The following is a 24,557-nucleotide window of genomic DNA, read 5'->3' as shown; positions in this document are numbered from 1 at the left end:
AATGAACAAAGAACAAAAGAAGAACAAATAAAGAACAAACGAAGAACAAATGATGAAAAAACGTAGATCAAACGAAGAACAACCGAAGAACAAAAAGCACAAAGAACAAACGAAGAATAACCGACGAACAAATAAAGAACAAATAAAGAACAATTGGAGAGCAAACGAAGAACAAAAGAAGAACAAATAAAGAACACACGAAGATCAAACGAAGAACAACCGAAGAACAAAAAAGAACGTAGAACAAAAGAAGAATAACAGAAGAACAAATGAAGAACAAACGAAGAACAAACAAAGAACAAACGAAGAATAACCGAAGAACAAGTGAAGAATGAACGAAGAACAAACGCAGATCGAATGAAGAACAAACGGAAAACAAACAAATAACAAATGAAGAACAATCGAGGAACGCATTAAGAATGAACAAAGAACAAACGAAGAACAAATGAAGAACAAACACATATCAAACGAAGAACAAAAAAGCACAAAACACAAAAGAAGAATAATCGACGAACAAATAAAGAACAAATAAAGAACAAATGAAGAACAAATGAAGAACAAATGAAGAACAAATAAAGAACAAACGAAGAACAACCGAAGAACAAAAAAGAACGAAGAACAAAAAAGACCGAAGAACAAAAGAAGAATAACCGAAGAACAAACGAAGAACAAACAAAGAACAAACGAAAATCAACCGAAGGACTAATGAAACCCAATCGAACAACAAACAAAGAACAAACGAAGAACAAACGAACGAACAAAAAACAAACGCAGATCGAACGAAGGACTAATGAAGAACAAACGGAAAACAAACGAACAAGAAATGAAGAACAACCGAGGAACGCATTAAGAATGAACAAAGAACAAACAAAGAACAAATAAAGAACAAACGAAGAACAAACTAAGATCGAACGAAGAAAAAAAAGCACAAAGCACAAACGAAGAATAACCGACGACCAAATGAAGAATAAATAAAGAACAAACGAAGAACAAACAAAGAACAACCGAAAATCAACCGAAGGACTAATGAAACCTCAACGAACAACAAACAAAGAACAAACGAAGAATAACCGAAGAACAAGTGAAGAATGAACGAAGAACAAAGGCAGATCGAACGAAGGACTTATGAAGAGCAAACGGAGATCAAACAAATAACAAAAGAAGAACAATCGAGGAACGCATTAAGAATGAACAAAGAACAAACGAAGAACAAATAAAGAACAAACGAAGTACAAATGAAGAACAAACGAAGATCAAACGAAGAACAACCGAAGAACAAATAAGCACAAATAACAAACGAAGAATAACCGACGAACAAATAGAGAACAAATAAAGAACAAATGAAGAACAAACCAAGAACAAATGAAGAACAAATAAAGATCCAACGAAGAACAAAAAAGCACAAATAACAAACGAAGAATAACCGACGAACAAATAGAGAACAAATAAAGAACAAATGAAGAACAACTGACGAACAAATGAAGAACAATTGAAGATCAAACGAAAAACAACCAAAGAACAAACAAAGAATAACCGAAGAACAAATGAAGAATCTATGAAGAACAAATAAAGAACAAATAAAGAACAAACAAAGAACAAACGACGAACGAACGAAGAACGAACAAATAACGGACGAGCAACAAACCAACAAACATACAGACAATAGAATTAATGTTTTGATTTCAAATCCAAACGCTGATCCATTTCTATTTTGAGAAGACGCATTTTACCCCAACATCTTCTCATTCCCTTGCTTTTATCCCGTCTTCTTTGTCGTTCTGTTTATCGCACATCTACCACTCAGCTGGGTAATCGGTTTCGGTGAGCCACTGGAATAGAGACGAGCCGGGATTTACATTTTTGCCGGTGTTTGCTCACTACCTACTACTCTGTGCTTGTGTATTCCTCTCTACCTTAGCATGTGTGCTGCTCGGTTAATTTTGTTCTATTTTTGATGGAGTAGGTATGCATAGTTGTGAAACGATGTGAAGAGTGTAGAGAAGCAAAATCTGATTCGGCCGGCTTTTGATGGTATGGTGATGTTCGTTCTAGTGATCGTGATCTAGCATGGAAACGATCGTTCCTACTTGTGTTACAAAGAATAAAATTCCATGTGGTGATTTCAATCGGATTTGTATGAAGCATCGGTGGTTCAGTGGTAGAATGCTCGCCTGCCACGCGGGCGGCCCGGGTTCGATTCCCGGCCGATGCATCTAACTATTTTGTCGGTAATGCAGATGCAGTCGAAGCATTACTTCACGATTCAGTTTATTTTTTCGTTTCTAAACTGTGACTTGACCGTTGCTTAAGTATGGCTATTTTCCTTCCCTTCCACAAGTCCTCGATAGTATAGTGGTCAGTATCCCCGCCTGTCACGCGGGAGACCGGGGTTCAATTCCCCGTCGGGGAGGCACAATTTTTTTTTCAAAGCGATCCCATCGAGCTTCAAGCTGTTGTTAAGAGCCAACCCTTGAAGCTCACACCAAGCTGGCGCCAGCGTGGGTTTCCCTTTCAGAAATTTACACATTTTATGGCCATTACAACTGGGCGCTTGCATAGTTGGAGCCGAGGGCCATCAGCCAAGCTCCTCTCGACCGACTGACTATCCAAACCAAACACCAAACCAAACCAGCGCTAGTGTTGTCCAAACGTCTCGAGTGGCGCACTTTTTTTCCTGCTATCCTATAGGTAGGTACATTGAAACGAATCCACTTGATGTCTATAGTGGAAGCGCTCACTCATACTCGACTTGAAAGGTTTGGTTGGAGCGCCGCTGCGGTCCATCTCCGCGGCCAAGTGGGTCGATTTTCCCACCCGGTTCGGGGTGTGATGCGCTTGCATGGTGTCACGTGGTGTAACGAGGTACTTCGAGGTACGCGTTGGTTTAGTTTAGTTTAGTTTAGTTTAGTATAGTTTAGCTTAGTTTAGTTTAGTTTAGTTTAGTTTAGTTTAGTTTAGTTTAGTTTAGTTTAGTTTAGTTTAGTTTAGTTTAGTTTAGTTTAGTTTAGTTTAGTTTAGTTTAGTTTAGTTTAGTTTAGTTTAGTTTAGTTTAGTTTAGTTTAGTTTAGTTTAGTTTAGTTTAGTTTAGTTTAGTTTAGTTTAGTTTAGTTTAGTTTAGTTTAGTTTAGTTTAGTTTAGTTTAGTTTAGTTTAGTTTAGTTTAGTTTAGTTTAGTTTAGTTTAGTTTAGTTTAGTTTAGTTTAGTTTAGTTTAGTTTAGTTTAGTTTAGTTTAGTTTAGTTTAGTTTAGTTTAGTTTAGTTTAGTTTAGTTTAGTTTAGTTTAGTTTAGTTTAGTTTAGTTTAGTTTAGTTTAGTTTAGTTTAGTTTAGTTTAGTTTAGTTTAGTTTAGTTTAGTTTAGTTTAGTTTAGTTTAGTTTAGTTTAGTTTAGTTTAGTTTAGTTTAGTTTAGTTTAGTTTAGTTTAGTTTAGTTTAGTTTAGTTTAGTTTAGTTTAGTTTAGTTTAGTTTAGTTTAGTTTAGTTTAGTTTAGTTTAGTTTAGTTTAGTTTAGTTTAGTTTAGTTTAGTTTAGTTTAGTTTAGTTTAGTTTAGTTTAGTTTAGTTTAGTTTAGTTTAGTTTAGTTTAGTTTAGTTTAGTTTAGTTTAGTTTAGTTTAGTTTAGTTTAGTTTAGTTTAGTTTAGTTTAGTTTAGTTTAGTTTAGTTTAGTTTAGTTTAGTTTAGTTTAGTTTAGTTTAGTTTAGTTTAGTTTAGTTTAGTTTAGTTTAGTTTAGTTTAGTTTAGTTTAGTTTAGTTTAGTTTAGTTTAGTTTAGTTTAGTTTAGTTTAGTTTAGTTTAGTTTAGTTTAGTTTAGTTTAGTTTAGTTTAGTTTAGTTTAGTTTAGTTTAGTTTAGTTTAGTTTAGTTTAGTTTAGTTTAGTTTAGTTTAGTTTAGTTTAGTTTAGTTTAGTTTAGTTTAGTTTAGTTTAGTTTAGTTTAGTTTAGTTTAGTTTAGTTTAGTTTAGTTTAGTTTAGTTTAGTTTAGTTTAGTTTAGTTTAGTTTAGTTTAGTTTAGTTTAGTTTAGTTTAGTTTAGTTTAGTTTAGTTTAGTTTAGTTTAGTTTAGTTTAGTTTAGTTTAGTTTAGTTTAGTTTAGTTTAGTTTAGTTTAGTTTAGTTTAGTTTAGTTTAGTTTAGTTTAGTTTAGTTTAGTTTAGTTTAGTTTAGTTTAGTTTAGTTTAGTTTAGTTTAGTTTAGTTTAGTTTAGTTTAGTTTAGTTTAGTTTAGTTTAGTTTAGTTTAGTTTAGTTTAGTTTAGTTTAGTTTAGTTTAGTTTAGTTTAGTTTAGTTTAGTTTAGTTTAGTTTAGTTTAGTTTAGTTTAGTTTAGTTTAGTTTAGTTTAGTTTAGTTTAGTTTAGTTTAGTTTAGTTTAGTTTAGTTTAGTTTAGTTTAGTTTAGTTTAGTTTAGTTTAGTTTAGTTTAGTTTAGTTTAGTTTAGTTTAGTTTAGTTTAGTTTAGTTTAGTTTAGTTTAGTTTAGTTTAGTTTAGTTTAGTTTAGTTTAGTTTAGTTTAGTTTAGTTTAGTTTAGTTTAGTTTAGTTTAGTTTAGTTTAGTTTAGTTTAGTTTAGTTTAGTTTAGTTTAGTTTAGTTTAGTTTAGTTTAGTTTAGTTTAGTTTAGTTTAGTTTAGTTTAGTTTAGTTTAGTTTAGTTTAGTTTAGTTTAGTTTAGTTTAGTTTAGTTTAGTTTAGTTTAGTTTAGTTTAGTTTAGTTTAGTTTAGTTTAGTTTAGTTTAGTTTAGTTTAGTTTAGTTTAGTTTAGTTTAGTTTAGTTTAGTTTAGTTTAGTTTAGTTTAGTTTAGTTTAGTTTAGTTTAGTTTAGTTTAGTTTAGTTTAGTTTAGTTTAGTTTAGTTTAGTTTAGTTTAGTTTAGTTTAGTTTAGTTTAGTTTAGTTTAGTTTAGTTTAGTTTAGTTTAGTTTAGTTTAGTTTAGTTTAGTTTAGTTTAGTTTAGTTTAGTTTAGTTTAGTTTAGTTTAGTTTAGTTTAGTTTAGTTTAGTTTAGTTTAGTTTAGTTTAGTTTAGTTTAGTTTAGTTTAGTTTAGTTTAGTTTAGTTTAGTTTAGTTTAGTTTAGTTTAGTTTAGTTTAGTTTAGTTTAGTTTAGTTTAGTTTAGTTTAGTTTAGTTTAGTTTAGTTTAGTTTAGTTTAGTTTAGTTTAGTTTAGTTTAGTTTAGTTTAGTTTAGTTTAGTTTAGTTTAGTTTAGTTTAGTTTAGTTTAGTTTAGTTTAGTATTGTTTAGTTTCAGACTAGATTCCGAGAATCTCTCCTAGGGTAGGTAATCAAAATTTGAACCAAATTGAGGCTTTCTGAAGCAGTGCAAATTTTAAGTGATTTTTTCTCCCACATGAAAATAATTTACTACGGCAAAATCGTATGTACATGAAAGCCACGGGTATAAGCTTTCTGTTAAATGGTAAAAAGTTTGTATTTGCACCGAATTTCATTGAAATATTTGATTTTTCATCAACAATGATTTTAATCTTAATTTGAACCATCGTAATCATAATTTGAACCAATTTTAATCTTAATTTGAACTACTGGCGGCAGCAGCTCGAGCAACTCACAAAACAGTCAATTCCATGCAAAACAATGAAAAATCACATGAATCTGCTAATTATCATACCTATTTCCCATTAGGCAGTGGAATCTCAACTCAGAATGTTCGAAATTCTTTAGGAATTTGGAAACTAAATTTGGATTTTTTCATCCCCCAAGAGTAAACAAAGCAACCACTAGCGCAATCTACAGGCCAACACTAGAAGCTCATCCCCGTTTACTAGTTCAAATTTAGATTACAAATGGTTCAACTTAAGATAACATTCTCTAAGTAAGAATCACTTAAATTAGATAATTTTATGACAAATAATGCGAAATATTATTCGGTTGGTCGATTCTACGATAAATAAGCTTTCATTTGACGTGTTCACATATTGCGTGTGATACAATGCATGAGCTGTACGAGTGCACCGAAAATGTGCTTTCTCTTGGGGGAAATGGGTGAAATCACAGTGATTTTTCAATTGCCTGTTTTCCATGACAAAAACGCTTTTTTCAATGCTTTTAAAGTCCATGTTATCAGGTTATATTACGGAAAGCTGTTTAACATCTTTTTCGGGACAATATTTGCCTGAAAAGTACGTCTTTTTAATGAATTTTGAAATGGTTCAAATTAAGATTACAATTTGACTAGTTCAAAGTTTGATTTCTTACCCTACAAGATTCCAACAATCTTTCCTACAAGATTCCGAGAAACTCTCAGGCGAGATTCCGAGAGTCTCTCGAACAAGATTCCGAGAATTTCTCAAGCGAGAAGAGCATGCGCATTGAGCATGATTTCCGAGAATCTCTCAAGCGAGATTCCGAGAAAATCTCGAACGAGATTCCGAGAATATCTCGAGCGAGATTCCGAGAATCTCTCGAGAAAGATTCTCGAACAAAATTCCGAGAATAGTTCGAGTCTCAGGGATTCCTCCAGGAATTCGTCCAGGAATTCGACCAGGAATTCGACCAGGAATTCCTCCAGGGATTCTTCCAGGAATTCCTCTAGGAATTGCTCCAGGATTTCCTCCAGGAATTCCTCCAGGGATTCCTCCAGGAATTCCTCCAGGGATTTCTCCAGGGATTTCTCCAGGAATTCCTCCAGGGATTCCTCCAGGGATTCCTCCAGGAATTCCTCCAGAGAATCCTCCAGGAATTCCTCAAGGGATTCCTCCAGGAATTCCTCCAGGGATTCCTCCAGGAATTCCTCCAGGGATTCCTCCAGGAATTCCTCCAGGGATTCCTCCAGGATTTTTCTCCAGGGTTTCCTCCAGGAATATCTCCAGGGATTCCTCCAGGGATTCCTCCAGGAATTCCTCCAGGGATTCCTCCAGGAATTCCTCCAGGGATTCCTCCAGTAATTCCTCTAGGGATTCCTCTAGGAATTTCTCCAGGGATTCCTCCAGGAATTTCTCCAGGGATTCCTCCAGGAATTCCTCCAGGGATTCCTCCAGGAATTCCTCCAGGGATTCCTCCAGGAATTCCTCCAGGGATTCCTCCAGGAATTCCTCCAGGGATTCTTCCAGGAATTCCTCCAGGGATTCCTCCAGGAATTCCTCCAGGGATTCCTCCAGGGATTCCTCCAGGATTCCTCCAGGGATTCCTCCAGGAATTCCTCCAGGGATTCCTCCAGGAATTCCTCCAGGGATTCCTCCAGGGATTCCTCCAGGGAATCCTCCAGGGATTCCTCCAGGGAATCCTCCAGGGATTCCTCCAGGGAATCCTCCAGGGATTCCTCCAGGGAATCCTCCAGGGATTCCTCCAGGGAATCCTCCAGGGATTCCTCCAGGGATTCCTCCAGAGATTCCTCCAGGGATTCCTCCAGAGATTCCTCCAGGGATTCCTCCAGAGATTCCTCCAGGGATTCCTCCAGGGATTCCTCCAGGGATTCCTCCAGGGATTCCTCAAGGGATTTCTTCAGGTATTCCTCCAGGGATTCCTCCAGGAATTCCTCTAGGGATTCCTCCAGGAATTCCTCTAGGGATTCCTCCAGGAATTCCTCCAGGAATTCCTCCAGGAATTCCTCCAGGGATTTCTCCAGGCATTCCTTCAGGGATTCCTTCAGAAGTTCTTCCAGGGATTCCTCCAGGAGTTTTTCCAGGGATTCCTCCAGGGATTCCTCCAGGAATTCCTCCAGGGATTCCTCCTGTAATTCTTCCAGGGATTCCTCCAGTAGTTCCTCTAGGGATTCCTCCAGGAATTCCTCCAGGGAGTCCTCCAGGGATTCCTCCAGGAATTCTTCCAGGGATTCCTCCAGGGATTCCTCCAGTAATTCCTCTAGGGATTCCTCCAGGAATTCCTCCAGGGGTTCCTCCAGGAATTCCTCCAGGGATTCCTCCAGGAATTCCTCCAGGGATTCCTCCAGGAATTCCTCCAGGGATTCCTCCAGGAATTCCTCCAGGGATTCCTCCAGGAATTCCTCCAGGGATTCCTCCAGGCAATCCATCAGGAATTCCTCCTGAAATTTCTTCAGGGATTTCTCTAGGATTGTCTCCAGCATTCCCCAAGGTATTCCTCCAGGGGTTTCTCTAGGATTGTCTCCAGGGATTCCCCAAGGTATTCCTCCAGGGATTTCTCCAAGAATTCCTCCAGGGATTCCTCCAGGGATTCCTCCAGGAATTTCTACAGGGATTCCTCCAGGCAATCCTTCAGGAATTCCTACTGAAATTATTTCAGGGATTTCTCTAGGATTGTCTCCAGTAATTCCCCAAGGTATTTCTTCAGGGATTCCTCCAGGCGTTCCTCCAGGAGTTCCTCCAGGGAATCCTACAGGAGTTGCTCCAGGGATTCCTCCAGGAGTTCCTCCAGGGATTCCTCCAGGAGTTCCTCCAGGGATTCCTCCAGAAGTTCCTCCAGGGATTCCTCCAGGAGTTTCTCCAGGGATTCCTCCAGGAGTTCCTCCAGGGATTCCTCCAGGGAATCCTCCAGGAATTTCTACAGGAATTCCTCCAGGCAATCCTTCAGGAATTCCTCCTGAAATTTCTTCAGGGATTTCTCTAGGATTGTCTCCAGGGATTCCCCAAGGTATTCCTCCAGGGATTTCTCCAAGAATTCCTCCAGGAATTCTTCCAGGGATTCCTCCAGGAAATTTCTACAGGGATACCTCCAGGCAATCCTTCAGGAATTCCTCCTGAAATTTCTTCAGGGATTTCTCTAGGATTGTCTCCAGGGATTCCCCAAGGTTTTCCTCCAGGGATTCCTCCAGGGATTGCTCCAGAGATTCCTCCAGGGGTTCCTCCAGGAATTCCTCCAGGTATTCTTCCGGGATTCCTTCAGGGATTCCACGACTCCCTCGAGCGAGATTCCATCTCTGGAGCGAGGTTCCGAGAATTTCTCGAACGAGATTTCCAGAATCTCTCAGGCGAGATTCCGTGGTTATCTAAGTCATGGTTCTAAGAATCTCTTTATCTAAGCTAATCCATAGTCATTCAAAGCACATCCGATCTTCTTTAAAATCCTAACGGCCACACTTCAACCTCACGTTCAAGATAGATCAATCATTGCCTGCTTTTGAATGTTCGCACTTTGTTTCGAGTGAATGCGCTCACCAATCTTATTACATAAAAGAAATCATCATTAACCTCGAATTTCGAGGCAAGCAGCCTGCAATGAACTGCCCGTCTGCTCCTCACGCACTCTTGCCCGGTCAAAATCGTCGATCCATTCTTCCCAAATACCCTCTCATCATCAACGCCATCATCATTATAGTCATCATAAACTCCACCTCATCTGGATCTTATTTGTATGATTGAAGAGTGCTGGATTCACTCTCCATTATCCCGAAACGAACGAAAGAGGAAAAAAATCCACGCATAAAAACGAGAAATCGAAATAACGACGACCGGGGCCCGCGCGAAGTGGATGTTCACAGATAGGGGCCTCCTCAAGTTGAAACTTGTTACCGCCCGGGCTATTGAAGAACTCCATTCTGGTGCGCTCTTCCGCGCGCACAGTTATTCAAAAATCCATCAATCAATGTTATGAGCGCATCTATAGTCGTCAGTCCTATGCGATTTGCTGCGGGTTGGTATCGAAAGTAAAATCTCATTTCGATCCGGTCCGGATCTGGGCGAACGGTCGACCGGCAAAGCTGAGGGAAACCGATGAAATCCGGGGGTTTTATCTAGCGCGTTCCGATGACCATGACCAGCTGAAAGCCCATGAATTCATATTGAAAGGTGTTGTTGGGTTGTGAAGCTCTTAAGTGGCCTTTATCTGTGCGAGGGGTGGACTGAAAGGACAGATGGTGTCAGGAATGATTTCAATAATTTCCAGATTTTTCAAGAAGGGCGTGAGAAGTTTGTGGTGATGGCACTGGAGGAATTCCTGGAGGAATCCCCGGGAAAATCCCTGGAAAAAATCCTGTAGAAATTCCTTGGAGAATCTCTGAAGGAATTCCTGGAAGAATTCCACAAGGAATTCCTGGAGTAATTGCTGGAGGAATTTTAGGAGGAATTCTAGATAGTAGGTAGAGGTAGTAGGTTCTAGGAGTAATTCTAGGAGATATTCCTGGAGGAATTCCAGGAGTAATTACTGGAGGAATTCCAGGAGGAATTGCTGGAAAATTCCTGGAGGAATTGCTGGAGGAATTCCTGGAGAAATTCCTGGAGGAACTTCAGGAGAAATTCCTGGAAGAATTCCAGGAGGAATTCCTGAAGGAATTCCATGAGGAACTCCTGGTGGAATTCCAGGAGGAATTGCTGGAGGAATTCCAGGAAGAATTCCAGAAGGAATTACTGGAGGAATTCCAGGAGGAATTTCAGGAGGAATTCCAGGAGGAATTCCAGGAGGAATTCCAGGAGGAATTCCAGCAGGAATTCCAGGAGGAATTCCAGGAGGAATTCCAGGAGGAATTCCAGCAGGAATTCCAGGAGGAATTCCAGGAGGAATCCCTGGAAGAATCCCTGGAGGAATTCCTGGAGAAATCCTTGAAGGAATTCCTGGAGGAATTCCCGAAAGAATCCATGAGAAATTCATTGAGGAATCCCTAGGGAATTCCTGGAGCAATCCCTAGCGAATCCCTGGAGGAATTCCTGGTGGAATTCCTGACGAAATCCCTGGAGGAATTCCTGGAGGAATCCCTGGAAGAATTCCAGGAGGAATCCCTGGAGGAATTCCAGAATGAATCCCTGGAGGAATTCCGGGAGGAATCCCTGGAGGAATTCCGGGAGGAATCCCTGGAGGAATTCCGGGAGGAATCCCTGGAGGAATTCCGGGAGGAATCCCTGGAGGAATTCCGGGAGGAATCCCTGGAGGAATTCCGGGAGGAATTCCTAGATGAATCCCTGGAGGAATCCCTGGAGGAATTGCTGGAGGAATCCCTGGAGGAATTCCTGGAGGAATACCTGGAGGAATCCCTGGAGGAATGCCTGGAGGAATCCCTGGAGGAATTCCTGGAAGACATCCTGGAGGAATCCCTGGAGGAATTCCGGGAGGAATCTCTGGAGGAATTCCAGGAGGAATTCCTGGAGGAATTCCAGGAGGAATCCCTGGAGGAATTCCAGGAGGAATTCCTGCAGGAACTCCTGGACGAATTCCTGGAGGAATTCCTAGATGAATTTCTGTAGGACTTCCTGGAGAAATCCCTGGAGGAATTCCTGGAGGAATCCCTGGAGGAATCCCTGGAGGAATTCCTGGAGGAATCCCTGGAACAATTCCTGGAGGAATCCCTGGAGGAATTCCTGGAGGAATCCCTGGAGTAATTCCTGGAGAAATCCTTGGAGGAATCCCTAGATAAATTCCTGGAGGAATCCCTGGAGAAATTCCTGGAGAAATCCTTGAAGGAATTCCTGGAGGAATTCCCGAAAGAATCCTTGGAAAATTCCTTGAGGAATCCCTATTGAATCCCTGGAGAAACCCATGAAGGAATTCCTGGAGGAATCCCTGGAGGAATTCCTGAAGGAATTCTTGACGAAATCCCTGGAGGAATTCCTAAAGGAATCCCTGGAGGAACTCCCGCAGGAATACCAGATGGAATCCCTGGAGGAATCCCTATATGAATCCCTGGAAGAATTCCTGGAGGAATCCCTGGAGAAATTCCAGGAGAAATCCCTGGAGGAATTCCTGTAGCAATCCCTGGAGGAATTCCAGTAGGAATCCCTGGAGGAATTCCAGGAGAAATTCCTGGAGGAATCCCTGGAGGAATCCCTGGAGCAATTCCCTGATGAATCCCTGGAGGAATCCCTGAAGGATTGCCTGGAGGAATCCATGAGGAAATCCATGGAGGAATTCCTGGAGGAATCTCTGGAGGAATTCCTGGAAGAATTCCTGCAGGAATCTCTGGATGAATCCCTGAAGGAATTCCTGGATGAATCCCTGAAGAAACCCCTGGAGCAGTTCCTGGAGGAATCCCTGGAGGAATTCTAGGAAGAATCCCTGGAGCAATTCCTGGAGGAATATCTGAAGGAATTCCTGGAGGAAGCCCTGGTAGAAATCTTGGAGGAATTCCTGGAGGAATCCCTGGAGAAATTTCTGGAAGAATCCCTGGTGAAATTCCTGGAGGAATCCCTGGTGAAATTCCTGGAGGAAACCCTGGATGCAATCTTGGAGGAATTCCAGGAGAAACTCCTGGAGGAATCGCTGGCGAAATTCCGAGAGGAATTCCTGGAGAAATTCCTGGAGGAATCCCTGAAGAAATTCCTGGAGAAATCGCTCGAGATTCTCGGAATCTCGCTTGAGAGATTCTCGGAATCTCGCTGGGGAGATTTTCGGAATCTCGCTCGAAAGATTCTCGGAATCTCGCTCGGGAGATTCTCGGAATCTCGCTCGGGAGATTCTCGGAATCTCGCTCGGGAGATTCTCGGAATCTCGCTCGGGAGATTCTCGGAATCTCGCTCGGGAGATTCTCGGAATCTCGCTCGAGAGGTTGTCGGAATCTCGCTCGAGAGATTGTCGGAATCTCGCCAGAGAGATTCTCGGAATCTCGCTTGAGAGATTCTCGGAATCTCGCTTGAGAGATTCTCGGAATCTCGCTTGAGAGATTCTCGGAATCTCGCTTGAGAGATTCTCGGAATCTCGCTTGAGAGATTCTCGGAATCTCGTCGGAGAGATTTTCGGAATCTCGTTTGAGAGATTCTCGAAATCTCGCTCGAGAGATTTTCGGAATCTCGCTTGAGAGATTCTCGGGATCACACTCGAAAGATTTTCGGAATCTCGCTCGAGAGATTTTCGGAATCTCGCTTGAGAGATTCTCGGAATCTCGCTTGAGAGATTCTCGGAATCTCGCTTGAGAGATTCTCGGAATCTCGCTTGAGAGATTCTCGGAATCTCGCTTGAGAGATTCTCGGAATCTCGCTCGAGTGATTCTCGGAATCTCGCTCGAGTGATTCTCGGAATCTCGCCTGAGAGATTCTCGGAATCTCGCTTGAGAGATTCTCGGAATCACGCCTGGAGGAATCCCTGTTATTTAATTCAATAATATGATTCAATCTGTATGCTGATGATTTAATAAATAACATAAAAATTTGCATTTCTTCGCCCCCACTCAAACAGCAAATGTCCATTTTTTCCATGTTTTTCTCAAACATCATCAAGCATAACCATTCATCCGAAGAACATCATCGTCCGGAGACAGACAGACAGCCAGCCGTCATTCTAATTAGATTTCGGAAACATTAACCACTGTCACCGTTGATTGTTACGTAATTGCCTGTTTGTTTGTCTACCTCAGCACCCCATTCGTCCAACCTTCCGGTCTTCGTGCCGTCGTCATTCTGAACCCGAAATTTCCATCAAAAATTCTTTTCTCTCCGTGAAACAACAAGAAGACACGACAAAGACGAAGACGACGTGTCAAACCAATCTGTCAAAGCGGGTGACGTGTAATCCCTTCCTTTTGTGCGTGTTGCCATCACGCCCCCCATGCCATTCCGTCGCCACCGAAGTTTTGGCAGCAAGGTGCGCGCGAAGAATTTATTAAATTTCTTCTAACTTTTGTTCCAGCAAACCTAATATGGCGACCGTTCTAGGAGCCCTCCGTGCGCGGAAGGGACTGGGTAATTACATTTGAAGGCATGACGTTTCTGCCCTGGTGAGGGCGGATTAATAGAAGGCGTGAGAAACGATGGGATTCATAAAAATCCCGGAACCGTCTGCTGTTTGGTATGTATATCGCTGCGTTGTTCCTTCCGATCCGACCAAATTGAAAGGCCGATGAGCCGGGGCACGTGTTCGAGCTGGATATTGGATTCGTAAACAATTTTAAATGTAATTTAATTAAAATCCGATATTGGTTGTGTCGGTTAAGGGGCGATTCGTGAATAAAGCGATTACTTGCAGGGCAAAATAGGGAGAACGGCTTTTATAATTGATGCTTTGGTGCCATGAAGCATACTTTGTAAAAGAGCAATGAAGGTTTGGTGTTTTTGAGGATCTGATTTAAATCGCACAATAATCTGTGAAAGTTTTTGCAATGCATCTGATACTATTCGCTGAAGGAGTCTCTAGGGGTTCCTACAAAAAATCTTCCTAAAACCTCCAAGAATTGCTCCAGGAATTTCTCCAGGAATTTCTCCATGGATTCCTCCAAGAATTTCTCCAGGGATTCCTCCAGGAATTTCTCCACGGATCCACCAAGAATTCCTCCAGGGATTTATCTAGGTATTCCTACAGTATTCTTTTAGGAAATCCTCCGTGGTTCCTTTAGGAACTCCTCCAGGGATTTTTCTAGGAATTTCTCCAGGAATTCCTCCAGGAATTTCTCCAGGGATTCCTCCAGGAATTTCTCCACGGATCCACCAAGAATTCATCCAGGGATTCCTCCAGGTATTCCTACAGGATTCTTGTAGGAATTCTTTCAGGGATCCTTTAGGGATTGCTCCAGGGATTGCTCCAGGAATTCCTCAAGGGTTCCTCCCGGGATTTCTCCTGGGATTTGTCCAGGAATTCTTCCAAAGATTTCTTGAGGAATTTCTCCAGGGATTCCTCCAAGAATTTCTCCAGGGATTACTCCAGAAGTTTCTCCAGGGATCCCTCTAGAAATTTCTCCAGGGATTCCTCCAGGAATTCCTCCACGGATCTACCAAGATTTCCTTCACGGATTCCTTCAGGTATTTCTACAGGATTCTTTTAGGAATTCCTCCAGGGTACCTTCAGGAACTCCTCCAGGGATCCCTCTTGGAATTCCTCCAGGGTTCCTCCAGGGATTCCTCCACAAATTTCTACAGGATTCTTGTGTTGGCTCGTCGCATAACACCTTCCAGGGCGATGTTGAATAGTAGGCAGTAAAGTCCATCGCCTTGCGTAGTCTTCATCGAGATTCGAATGAACTGGATGGTTCACTCGAAATCCTTACGCTGTTTTGCATACCGTCCATCGTTGCTCTTATCAGTCTGGTAAGCTTCCCGGGAAAGCTGTTCTCGTCCATGATTTTCCATAGTTCTGTGCGGTCGATACTGTCGTTTGCCGCTTTGAAGTCGATGAACATGATGCGTGATGCGTTGGGACCTGGTATTCACGGCATTTCTGGAGGATTTGCCGCACGGTGAAGATCTGGTCCGTTGTCGACCGGCCGTCGATGAAACCGGATTGGTAACTTTCCACGGACTCATTTATTTTAGGTGAAAGACGACGGAAGATGATCTGGGATAGCACTTTGTAGGCGGCATTCAAAATGGTGATCGCTCGAAAGTTCTCACACATTAACTTGTCGCCTTTCTTGTGGATGGGACAGATTATCCCTTCCTTCCACTCCTCCGGTAGCTGTTCGGTTTCCCAGATCTTGACTACTAACTGGTGCAGACAGGTGGCCAACTTTTCCGGGCCCATCTTGATGAGTTCCGCTGCGATACCGTCCTTACCAGCCGCTTTGTTGTTTTTGAGCTGGTGGATGGCATCCTTAACTTCCCTCAGCGTGGGAGTTGGTTCGTTCCCGTCCTCTGCTGCACCAACATAGTCATTTCCTCCGCTGCCTTGGTCCTCCGTGCCTACATTCTCTTCGCCATTCAGGTGCTCGTCGAAGTGCTGCTTCCACCTTTCGATCACCTCACGTTTGTCCGTCAGGAGGCTCCCGTCCTTATCCCTGCAGATTTCGGCTTGCGGCACGTAGCCTTTGCGGGATGCGTTGAGCTTCTGGTAGAACTTGCGTGTTTCCTGTGAACGGCACAGCAGTTCCATTTCCTCGCACTCCGCTTCTTCCAGGCGGCGCTTTTTCTCCCGGAAGAGACGGGTCTGCTTCTTCCGCTTCTGTCTGTATCGCTCCACATTCTGTCGGGTTCCATGCTGCAGCATTACCGCCCGCGCTGCATCCTTCTCCTCCAGAACCGCTCTGCACTCCTCGTCGAACCAATCGTTTCGTCGACTCCGTTCTACGTACCCGATAGTGCTCTCAGCTGCGTTGTTGATGGCTGCTTTGATTGTACTCCAGCAGTCCTCTAGAGGGGCCACATCGAGCACACCCTCGTCCGGCAACGCTGCCTCGAGATTCTGCGCGTATGCGGTGGCGACATTCGGTTGCTTCAGTCGCTCTAGATCGTACCGGGGCGGCCGCCGGTAATGTACGTTGTTAATAACGGAGAGTTTTGGGCGCAGTTTAACCATCACCAGGTAGTGATCGGAGTCGATATTAGCGCCACGATAGGTCCTGACGTCGATAATGTCGGAGAAGTGCCGTCCATCAATCAGAACGTGGTCGATTTGCGATTCCGTTTGTTGTGGTGATCTCCAGGTGTAACGATACGGGAGGCTGTGCTGGAAGAAGGTGCTACGAATGGCCATGTTCTTGGAGGCGGCGAAATCGATGAGGCGTAGGCCATTTTCGTTCGTCAGCTGGTGGGCGCTGAACTTTCCAATCGTCGGTCTGAATTCCTCCTCCTGGCCTACCTGAGCGTTTAGATCCCCTATGATGATCTTGACGTCGTGGTTTGGGCAGCGGTCGTACTCGCGTTCGAGCTGCGCGTAAAATGCGTCTTTGTCATCATCAGTGCTTCTTGAATGAGGGCTGTGCACGTTTATTATGCTAATGTTGAAGAATCGGCCCTTGATCCTCAACCTGCACATTCTTTCGTCGATCGGCCACCAACCGATCACGCGCCTCTGCATGTCACCCATCACTATAAAAGCTGTTCCCAGCTCACGTGTGTTGCCGCAGCTCTGGTAGATGGTTTAATTACCTCTAAACGTTCGCACCATGGATCCTGTCCAACACACCTCCTGCACCGCTACGATGCCAAACCCGCGGTCCTTCAGTAGATCGGCGAGTATGCGGGTGCTCCCAATGAAGTTGAGAGATCGGCAGTTCCACGTACCGAGTTTCCAATCGCAGGTCCTTTTGTTCGCTAGGTCGTTGCCGTTGGTCTCGGTTCGTATTATTTTGTTGCTGATTTTCCGTTACAATGGTTTTTTTACGGCTGGCTCGTAGGGCCTGACACCAACCCCCTACTTTCCGGAGGACCATATTGCACAGTTGAGCTTAGAGTCCTTCCCTGGCACTCGGACGTAGATCAGCCGCCCCTAACATGGGGATCAGACGCTGTTGTGAGCCGCTCCTCCTGGAGAACAGACGCTCAGGTTTGCCGAAGCAAACCCCCCCTTCCCTGTCAGCCTACGACCAAAGTTCCCACCGGGGTTGGTTACCCGATATTCCCTAAGGTTGCTCATAGTGTCCGGCCGGTACCGCGTGGAGGTAGGGATAGGAGTTGCTGGGGAGGCTAGTGGATCACAATGGGATCTGAATTGCGCAGCATACCCAGCCTTTACCGTGCCCTTGCGACATATCATTCTTCATGATTTTGCAAAACAAAAACTCTAGAATGCATTTCGAGACATTCTGGACATATTGGCCACTAGCGGGAACCTGTTGCCCCCGAGGAAGTGGTCAGGTTGTGATTTATTTTCTGAATACTGTCTTGCGAGGTATCACTCTTCATTATTTTGCAAAACAAGAACTCTTGAAGATATTTCGAGACTTTTTGAACATATTGCTCACTACTGGAGGAATTCCGGGAGCCTAGTGCCCCCAGGGAAATGACCAGGGCCCTGTAGCATAATCGGGCTAATAATATTAGCTACAAGCTACAAGTTACAAGTACTAATATTACAAGTGCTAATAATTTGTGTTGCATAAAGGCTCGATTTTCCACTAATATTATTAGCACTTGTAATATTGGTGACCATGAAAATACAAGTTGTTTTGGTTCATTTACCTGTCAAAATTCATCCGACAGTTCACTATTAATTTGAAATGGCAGTTGTTGTTTGTTTATTTCCTGCATTTTTTTCGAAAAGCATCCGGAAGAGAAATGAAAAAAAAGTTAACAGAATGTTCGTTAAAAATAATTTCATAGATTCGGAAGTTTTGCAATCTCTATACTGCCTATGATCGCATATCAGTCCCATATTTGCTGGGTTTCTTATTCATATGGGACAGTTATGCGATCATAGGCATTATACGATACATGAAGAAAAGCATGTGCTATTTGGATCATTTTTGGCCGCTCTAACGAAATATTTTTTTATTATGTATGGTATTTCAATTACCAAAATAAAGTAACACATTTTTTTTTAAATTTACTATTATAGATTATTACAAGTTGTTTTATTATGGCATTTTCATAGACAAATAAACGACTAAAGCGTCAAAAACAATAAACATATAAATGACAAATATACATACACAAAACATGGAACAGCATTAGTGAATATGCTGAACAAAGTATCGAGATTTTTAATAAAATGTCCCAAAGATTCAATTGAAAAACAATGGATAAAGATTTAGCAACAGGTATCATACTTCTTGTTTAAATCCGAAGTGACCTAGGATGCGATAATTGAGCTTTTACCTTGAGGCAAGACACTGTGCTTGCTGGAGGGTACATTTTCCGTCACAGAGTTGCTCAGAATTCCTCCTGATTACTCCCGTTTTTATATGGATGTTGCCTGACTTATCACAAAATCAAAACAATATTGCCCGATATCTCGCTTTGCTTGCAGTTTTATGGATGTTTTTCAACAAAATTCGTCGATCACAGGTACAAAGAGTTATTCACAATTTCTCAGAGTTACTCTCGTTTGCAGTGTCTTTCCCCTAGGCTTTTACCTACTTTTATATGTATCCACTCGATTCGGATCAGTGCATATTGTAGCTTTTAATTAGCTCAATTATGCACAATAAAAACAATTGATTCAAATGTATTTCGCATATGCAACTTCACGTGTGCTTCAAGTTGCACCTTCGATTTGATGCAGTGACGCAGTAACCATAACATGGTCTGTGATAATACATAAATCAAAGATGGGTATTGTAGATACTTTGGAGAACTTGAGCAACTTAGCAGAAATGATATTTTGTATACGAAATGACGTGCACATCAACGCAATTATCTCTCAATGAGTTTCAAAATGGTAAATCAATATATTTCAAATGAAATATGACTTCTGCAATAATTAAAATTAACTTGTAAAATTGTTTACAAGACCTTTGCGACTTGTAATCGAAAGTACAAGTCATAGCTAATACTTTATACTTGTAGTTTGTTTATGCAACAGACACTGGTAAATTCTACTAATAATATTAGTCCAACCGACTTGTAGTATTAGACTTGTAACTTGTACTTGCAGAATTTTTATGCAACAGGAAATCACAAACTACAAGCTACAAGACTAATATCATTAGTAAAATTTTCATTATGCTACAGGCCCCAGTTCATGATTTTTTTTCAGGACCCTATTTTGCGACATATCATTTCTTCATGATTTTGCAAAATAAGAACTTTGGGAGATATTTCCAGACTTTCTGGACATATAGGCAACTAACAGAGGTACTCTCTCCGGAACGTGGTTTCCCCTGACCAGTGTTTTTTTCTTCTGAAAACGTTCCTGCGACATATCACTTCAAGATTTTGTAAAACAAGAACCCTTGTTTCGAGAATTTTGGACTTATAGACCATTATTAGAGGTTCTTCGAGAACCTCGTGCGACATCAAACTTCATGATTTTGCAAAACAGAACAATTTGGTCATATTGGTCACTGCCAGAGGTACATAAGCAACTCGATTCCCCTGGGGAAGTGGACTATTTGTGTTTTTTTCAGAACAAATATAGGGTCAGGGATTCTCGTAGGAGTTTCCCGGGAATACGTCCAAGACTTTTCTTGACGTCTTCATGTGATTTTAGACTGTCTTCTCCTGGTCATTCATGAATTTGCAAAACAAGAACTCTAGAAGACATTTCGAGACTTTTTGGTCGATTCGGGATTTTTTTTTCTGAACCCTGTCTTGCGACACATTTCATGGGATTATTCTTTGAAACTTTTGGAGATTCCTTTAAAAGTGGTTTGGAGATTACACAAGGAGTTTCTTTTGGAATTCCTCCAAACATGTTTCTAGGATTACACCTCAATGGATTTCACTTTATTATCATTTAGAATTCGTAAGAAGTATTTTTGTAGGGATTCCTCAAGGAACTACTTATGGGGCTATTTTACCATTTCTTATGGAATTCTTCAACTTTATTCTTTGGAATGCCTCCAGAAATACTTTCAGGATTCCTCAACGGGTATTATGGGGTTTTTGTATGTAATCTATGTAATGTACAGTGTCGGACAAAACAATAAGACCACCGGTCCTATTTCATACAAAATGGCCAAGTTTCCCGATATGGTACTCGGTTTCTAGTAAAACGATTTGGCTGAAATTTTGACAGCCGACATGAAATTACGGGAATTTTGATTTGTATTAAATTGATTGAGTTCTTTTCACTACTTTCAAAGTTACAGATATACGGTGCGACAAAATTCTAACATCAAATTTTAATGATGGTTATTTGTGGTCAATTCAATAAAAATGTCCCTAAGTTTAAATGGCATCCTTAATTTTAGTACTTGTTTATCAATCATCAAGTATCAGATACTCATATATATCCTTTGGTAATGGCATTCTGAAAGTGGTCCTATTATTTTGTCGTTTCGTATATCCATAACTTTTGATGTAGTGAACAGAACTCAAGCAATTGAATACAAATTAAAATGCACGTAATTCCATGGCGACTGTCAAAATTTCAGCCAAATCGGTTCACTAGAAACCGAGTATCACATCGTCAAACTTGGCCATTTTGTATGAAAAACGGGTGGTGGTCTTATTATTTTGTCCGACACTGTATGTAATCTATTGATTGCTCTGGGAAAGTACTCGGGAAACCTGTTTCCACCAGGGAGGTGGTCAGTTCGGGATTTTTTTCTGGACCCTTGCGACATATCAATCTTTATCATTTTGCACAACAAAAACTGTAGAATGCATTTTGTAATTTTTTGGACATATTGGCCATTATCAGAGGTAGGTACTCAGGGAACCTGGCCGGAATCGACTCGTTTGGGATTCTCGGGAGAAGCTTTTGGTGTAAACTTGGTAGGAAATCTTGGAGAAATTCCAGAGACGATTTTGGAGGAAATTCAACAGAAGCATTTGCAGAAATCCAAGAATAGGGGCAATGATGAAAAGCACTCCAGAAGAAACTAGGAATCATTACAGGAAGTCCTGGAGGGATTCTATAACATTTACCCGAAAGACGTTTACCCGAAAACCATTTACCCGAATGTAACATATACCCGAATGCCAAATACCCGAACGCGACATTTACCCGAATGCGACACTTGCCCGAATGCGACACTTACCCGAATGCGACATTTACCCGAATAGTTTATTACTCTGCATAAATTATGTTTTTGTGAATAAAGTTTGTTTTGTTCAATGCAAAAAGTACATGTATTATTTTGTATTGCGGCTCCAACAACAAGCATTTTCAATGTCCAGTTCCTCAAAAACACATTTTATTAAATTTTCTCCGAAATGATCCGCGATAGGAATTCACAGGGCAAACGCCTGAATGAAACTAATCACTGCAGCTTGATATTTGTGGTGTTTGATGTTGGCATTCCCTCTAGAGATTTCCCTTCTTTGATTCATAAGCTGTTCTTTCGATAAGCAAAGAACAGTTAATGATTTAAAGAAGAGAAAAACTCTATTTGAAAGGTCATTAGATCGAATCGATTAGAGAACAGCCATTGATAAATCAACGTATCATTAGAAAAAAACTTTGATAAAAAAGTTTGCAATTTGTTCACGATACAAAACATCCTGTTATTAAAAGAAAGGAAAATTCTTAGGTGTAGACTTGAAATCCATCACTCAATCCTGTAAAAATGTAATTTAGAAGAACATCCTATGATCGAAAGAAGAAAAAAACTTTTGAATGGCTCGATGTCTTTTCGGGCATTCTCACTTATCAGAAAGCTAGCCATTTGACAAGGTCTGGGCATTAATTCGGTACCAAATGAATTATAATGAAAACGAACTTCGTGAGGATATGGTTATAAGATCGAATATTTGAAAGAACTTTTAACATTTAAAAGAGAGAAACATTTCAGATTAAAATACTTATAGCTTTCAAAGGAATAGCTATAATTTCGAAAGAACAGTCATAGCTTGAAATAATAAAATAGAATTAGAAATAGAATTCTCGAATAAAAACTTCAACAACTATATTGTAACAGCATTTTACAGTTCCAAAGAACAGCCAATAATAAAAAAGGGAGAATTATTTATTAAAATATCATTCGGAATTAACGCATTAGCAAATGTTTAAGCAAATTTTAAGAGAACACAATAGTTTCAAAAAAAAAGGCCGATTAGTTAAGCATACTGAGCTCTTCAGGATCCATATTTGAAAAGACAAGTACATCGTCTTCGGCCATCGGATATGCATACTGAATATCAGGCAAATTGTTTGAATCTGAAACTTCCCCCTTCGACACAGTTTTCTTAAATGCATTGCATTTGCTTCTTACGTTTCCGAAAACCCTTATTTTTTATATTTCTTTTTATTAGGGAATTTTAACTTATGGTGATTCTTCACTCTAAATCAGTGATTCCCAAAGTGGGCGAAATCGCCCCCCTGGGGGCGAAAATCAAGCCCAGGGGGGCGAAAATTTGAAAAATCAAAATTGGGGGGCGAAATACTAACAAGGGGGGCGATTTTTCAATGATTGGAAAACATCAATAGTATTGAATTACAACTGAATCATAAAAATTCCCGTCATGTTTACAGTTCAATATTTGTCTAGAATAATAAAAAATGCTATTACTATTAAACTTAAACATCGACTTATTTTACAGAATTATTGGTATTTATGTGGACTCTTTGACAAAATTGCTAGAAAAAAATGACTGCCCCACGTATTTCTGAAGGAAACGAACATTCGTGAATCGTGATCAGTTTTTGTCAAAATTATGAAAAGAACAAAGTTTTTTTCGCGAAGTGATGAGCAAAATTGCGTTTCAACATGTAGGCGGATTTATTCATGGAATTTTCAAGCAAAAGCATGAGGTTCAGACGAATATCAAAACACTTTTCTGATGAAATTCGTAACACAGTGCTTACATAAAACGCCACACACAGTATTTGAAAATATTTCAGAGAAGCTTCTCGAAGGAATTCCAAACTTTACTGGAAGTTAATTTGAAAACATTCCAAATATCTGCGTGAAATTCCGTTCAAATCAAGCCATGCATGCTGCATATTTACTAATTTGATATTTTTTTTTGAAACACAGGAAGTATTCAAATTTATAAGGAACTCATTGGTTTGGATCTGGATTTGTATTTGGAGAAAAGAAATACACCGATATTTATTATTATTATTTTTCATGATTATAGAAATTTTCAGCCCTCGGCAACACACCGATATTTTTCTGAGTTGCACTGATTACTTGGGACCAATCATTGACTCTCAGTTGTTGCAAAACAATGATAAAATATTTGGTTGGGAATATCGAGTGTTCATAGGAGTTCACAGTCCGTTCTATTTCTATTAATCAATGCTGAAATAACAACGGTTTGAAAAGTAGGCACAAACACGATTTCAACTATATTTTTTGCGGAAATGCGGAAAATCAACGCATTTATAAAACAATTTAATGAAAATAAGAGTGACAAAGATTTAGTTGCACTGAAGCGACTACTAGCTTTTCCACAGTAGCTCTTTTATAGGCTTCAGCAAAGCATAGTTTCAGCTTTCTGCTATAGACAAAATAAAACCTAACCTAGGGGGGCGAAAATATTTTTTGGAAGCTCTAAGGGGGCGATACCTCCTAAAAGTTTGGGAAACATTGCTCTAAATAAACCTTTCATGAATCACTACGTTGTTAAAGATTGCCCAAGGGTTACCCTTTTCAACTGATTAAGTTTTATCAACTTCTAATAAATTGTCCATAGTGGACACTTTTTGGGCGACCTGCTGAATGATTCGGGTTGACGTTCGGGCTTGCGATGTGGAGACGTAAAAAAAACAAAACATTAAAAATTCCTCAAATTAAAGTTGCATTTTGACCGCCAGTTACTCCTGTACCAGGATGCTTGATGATCACTTGGCCTGATGATTACGACTGTTGTATAACACCAGGTCATAACATATTGATTATTGACAAATCATATGGGGATCAAGTCCACGTTTTTTTTGCATTTTTCGGGTAAGTGTCGCATTCGGGTAAACGACGTTCGGGTAAATGTCATTCGGGTAAATGTGTTTCGGGTAAATGGTTTTCGGGTAAATGTTATAGAACCCCTGGAGGAACCTCAAAAGGAACTCCTGGAGAAATCCATGGATGAATCTCAGAAGGATTCCTTGGAAGAATACCAGAAGGACCTCTTCTATGAATCGCAGATGGAATTCAAAATGGATAGAATTTCATTTTTTATGAAAAAATTCCAAGCAGAAATTCTGTGGGAACTCATGGAGAAATTTCAAAAGGAATTGTTGAAGAAAAAAATCCTGGAACAAATATCATAGGAGCTTTTGAAGAAAAAGCCGGAGGAACTCTTATAGGATTATCCAAATAATAATCTGGGTGAATTTTAGAAGGAACTCCTGGAGCAATTTCAGAAACTAAAACCCAGAGTTCGTTCTTCGATAAAAAATATCAATTCCTGGTGAAGAAATTTAAAAATTGGCACCTGGGTCAATCCTAGAAGCAGTTCCTGGAAAGTTCACAGACGTCAAACATTATTTCAGGTGTCCAAATAAGAACTTCACACCGAAATTCAAAAA

At 40.5% G+C, this 24,557-nt stretch overlaps 1 protein-coding gene and 2 non-coding genes across 3 annotated transcripts; all 3 read left to right on the top strand.

Moving 5' to 3' along the window:
• Positions 1-690: 690 nt before the first annotated feature.
• Positions 691-7,894, top strand: LOC115261294 (osteocalcin 2-like; the record flags this gene model as incomplete). Its single annotated transcript, XM_062842871.1, has 2 exons — positions 691-1,214; positions 7,595-7,894. Coding segments are annotated over exons 1-2 (426 nt in total), but the record flags the coding sequence as incomplete, so codon positions are not given.
• On the top strand, positions 2,142-2,212 carry Trnag-gcc (transfer RNA glycine (anticodon GCC)). Its single transcript has one exon. It is a non-coding gene; the product is annotated as a tRNA-Gly (tRNA).
• On the top strand, positions 2,339-2,410 carry Trnad-guc (transfer RNA aspartic acid (anticodon GUC)). Its single transcript has one exon. It is a non-coding gene; the product is annotated as a tRNA-Asp (tRNA).
• Positions 7,895-24,557: the final 16,663 nt, after the last annotated feature.

Source organism: Aedes albopictus, chromosome 3, assembly GCF_035046485.1.
Source record: "Aedes albopictus strain Foshan chromosome 3, AalbF5, whole genome shotgun sequence".
NCBI classification, from domain to species: Eukaryota; Metazoa; Arthropoda; class Insecta; order Diptera; family Culicidae; genus Aedes; species Aedes albopictus.
This window is presented reverse-complemented; position numbering and strand designations above follow the sequence as displayed.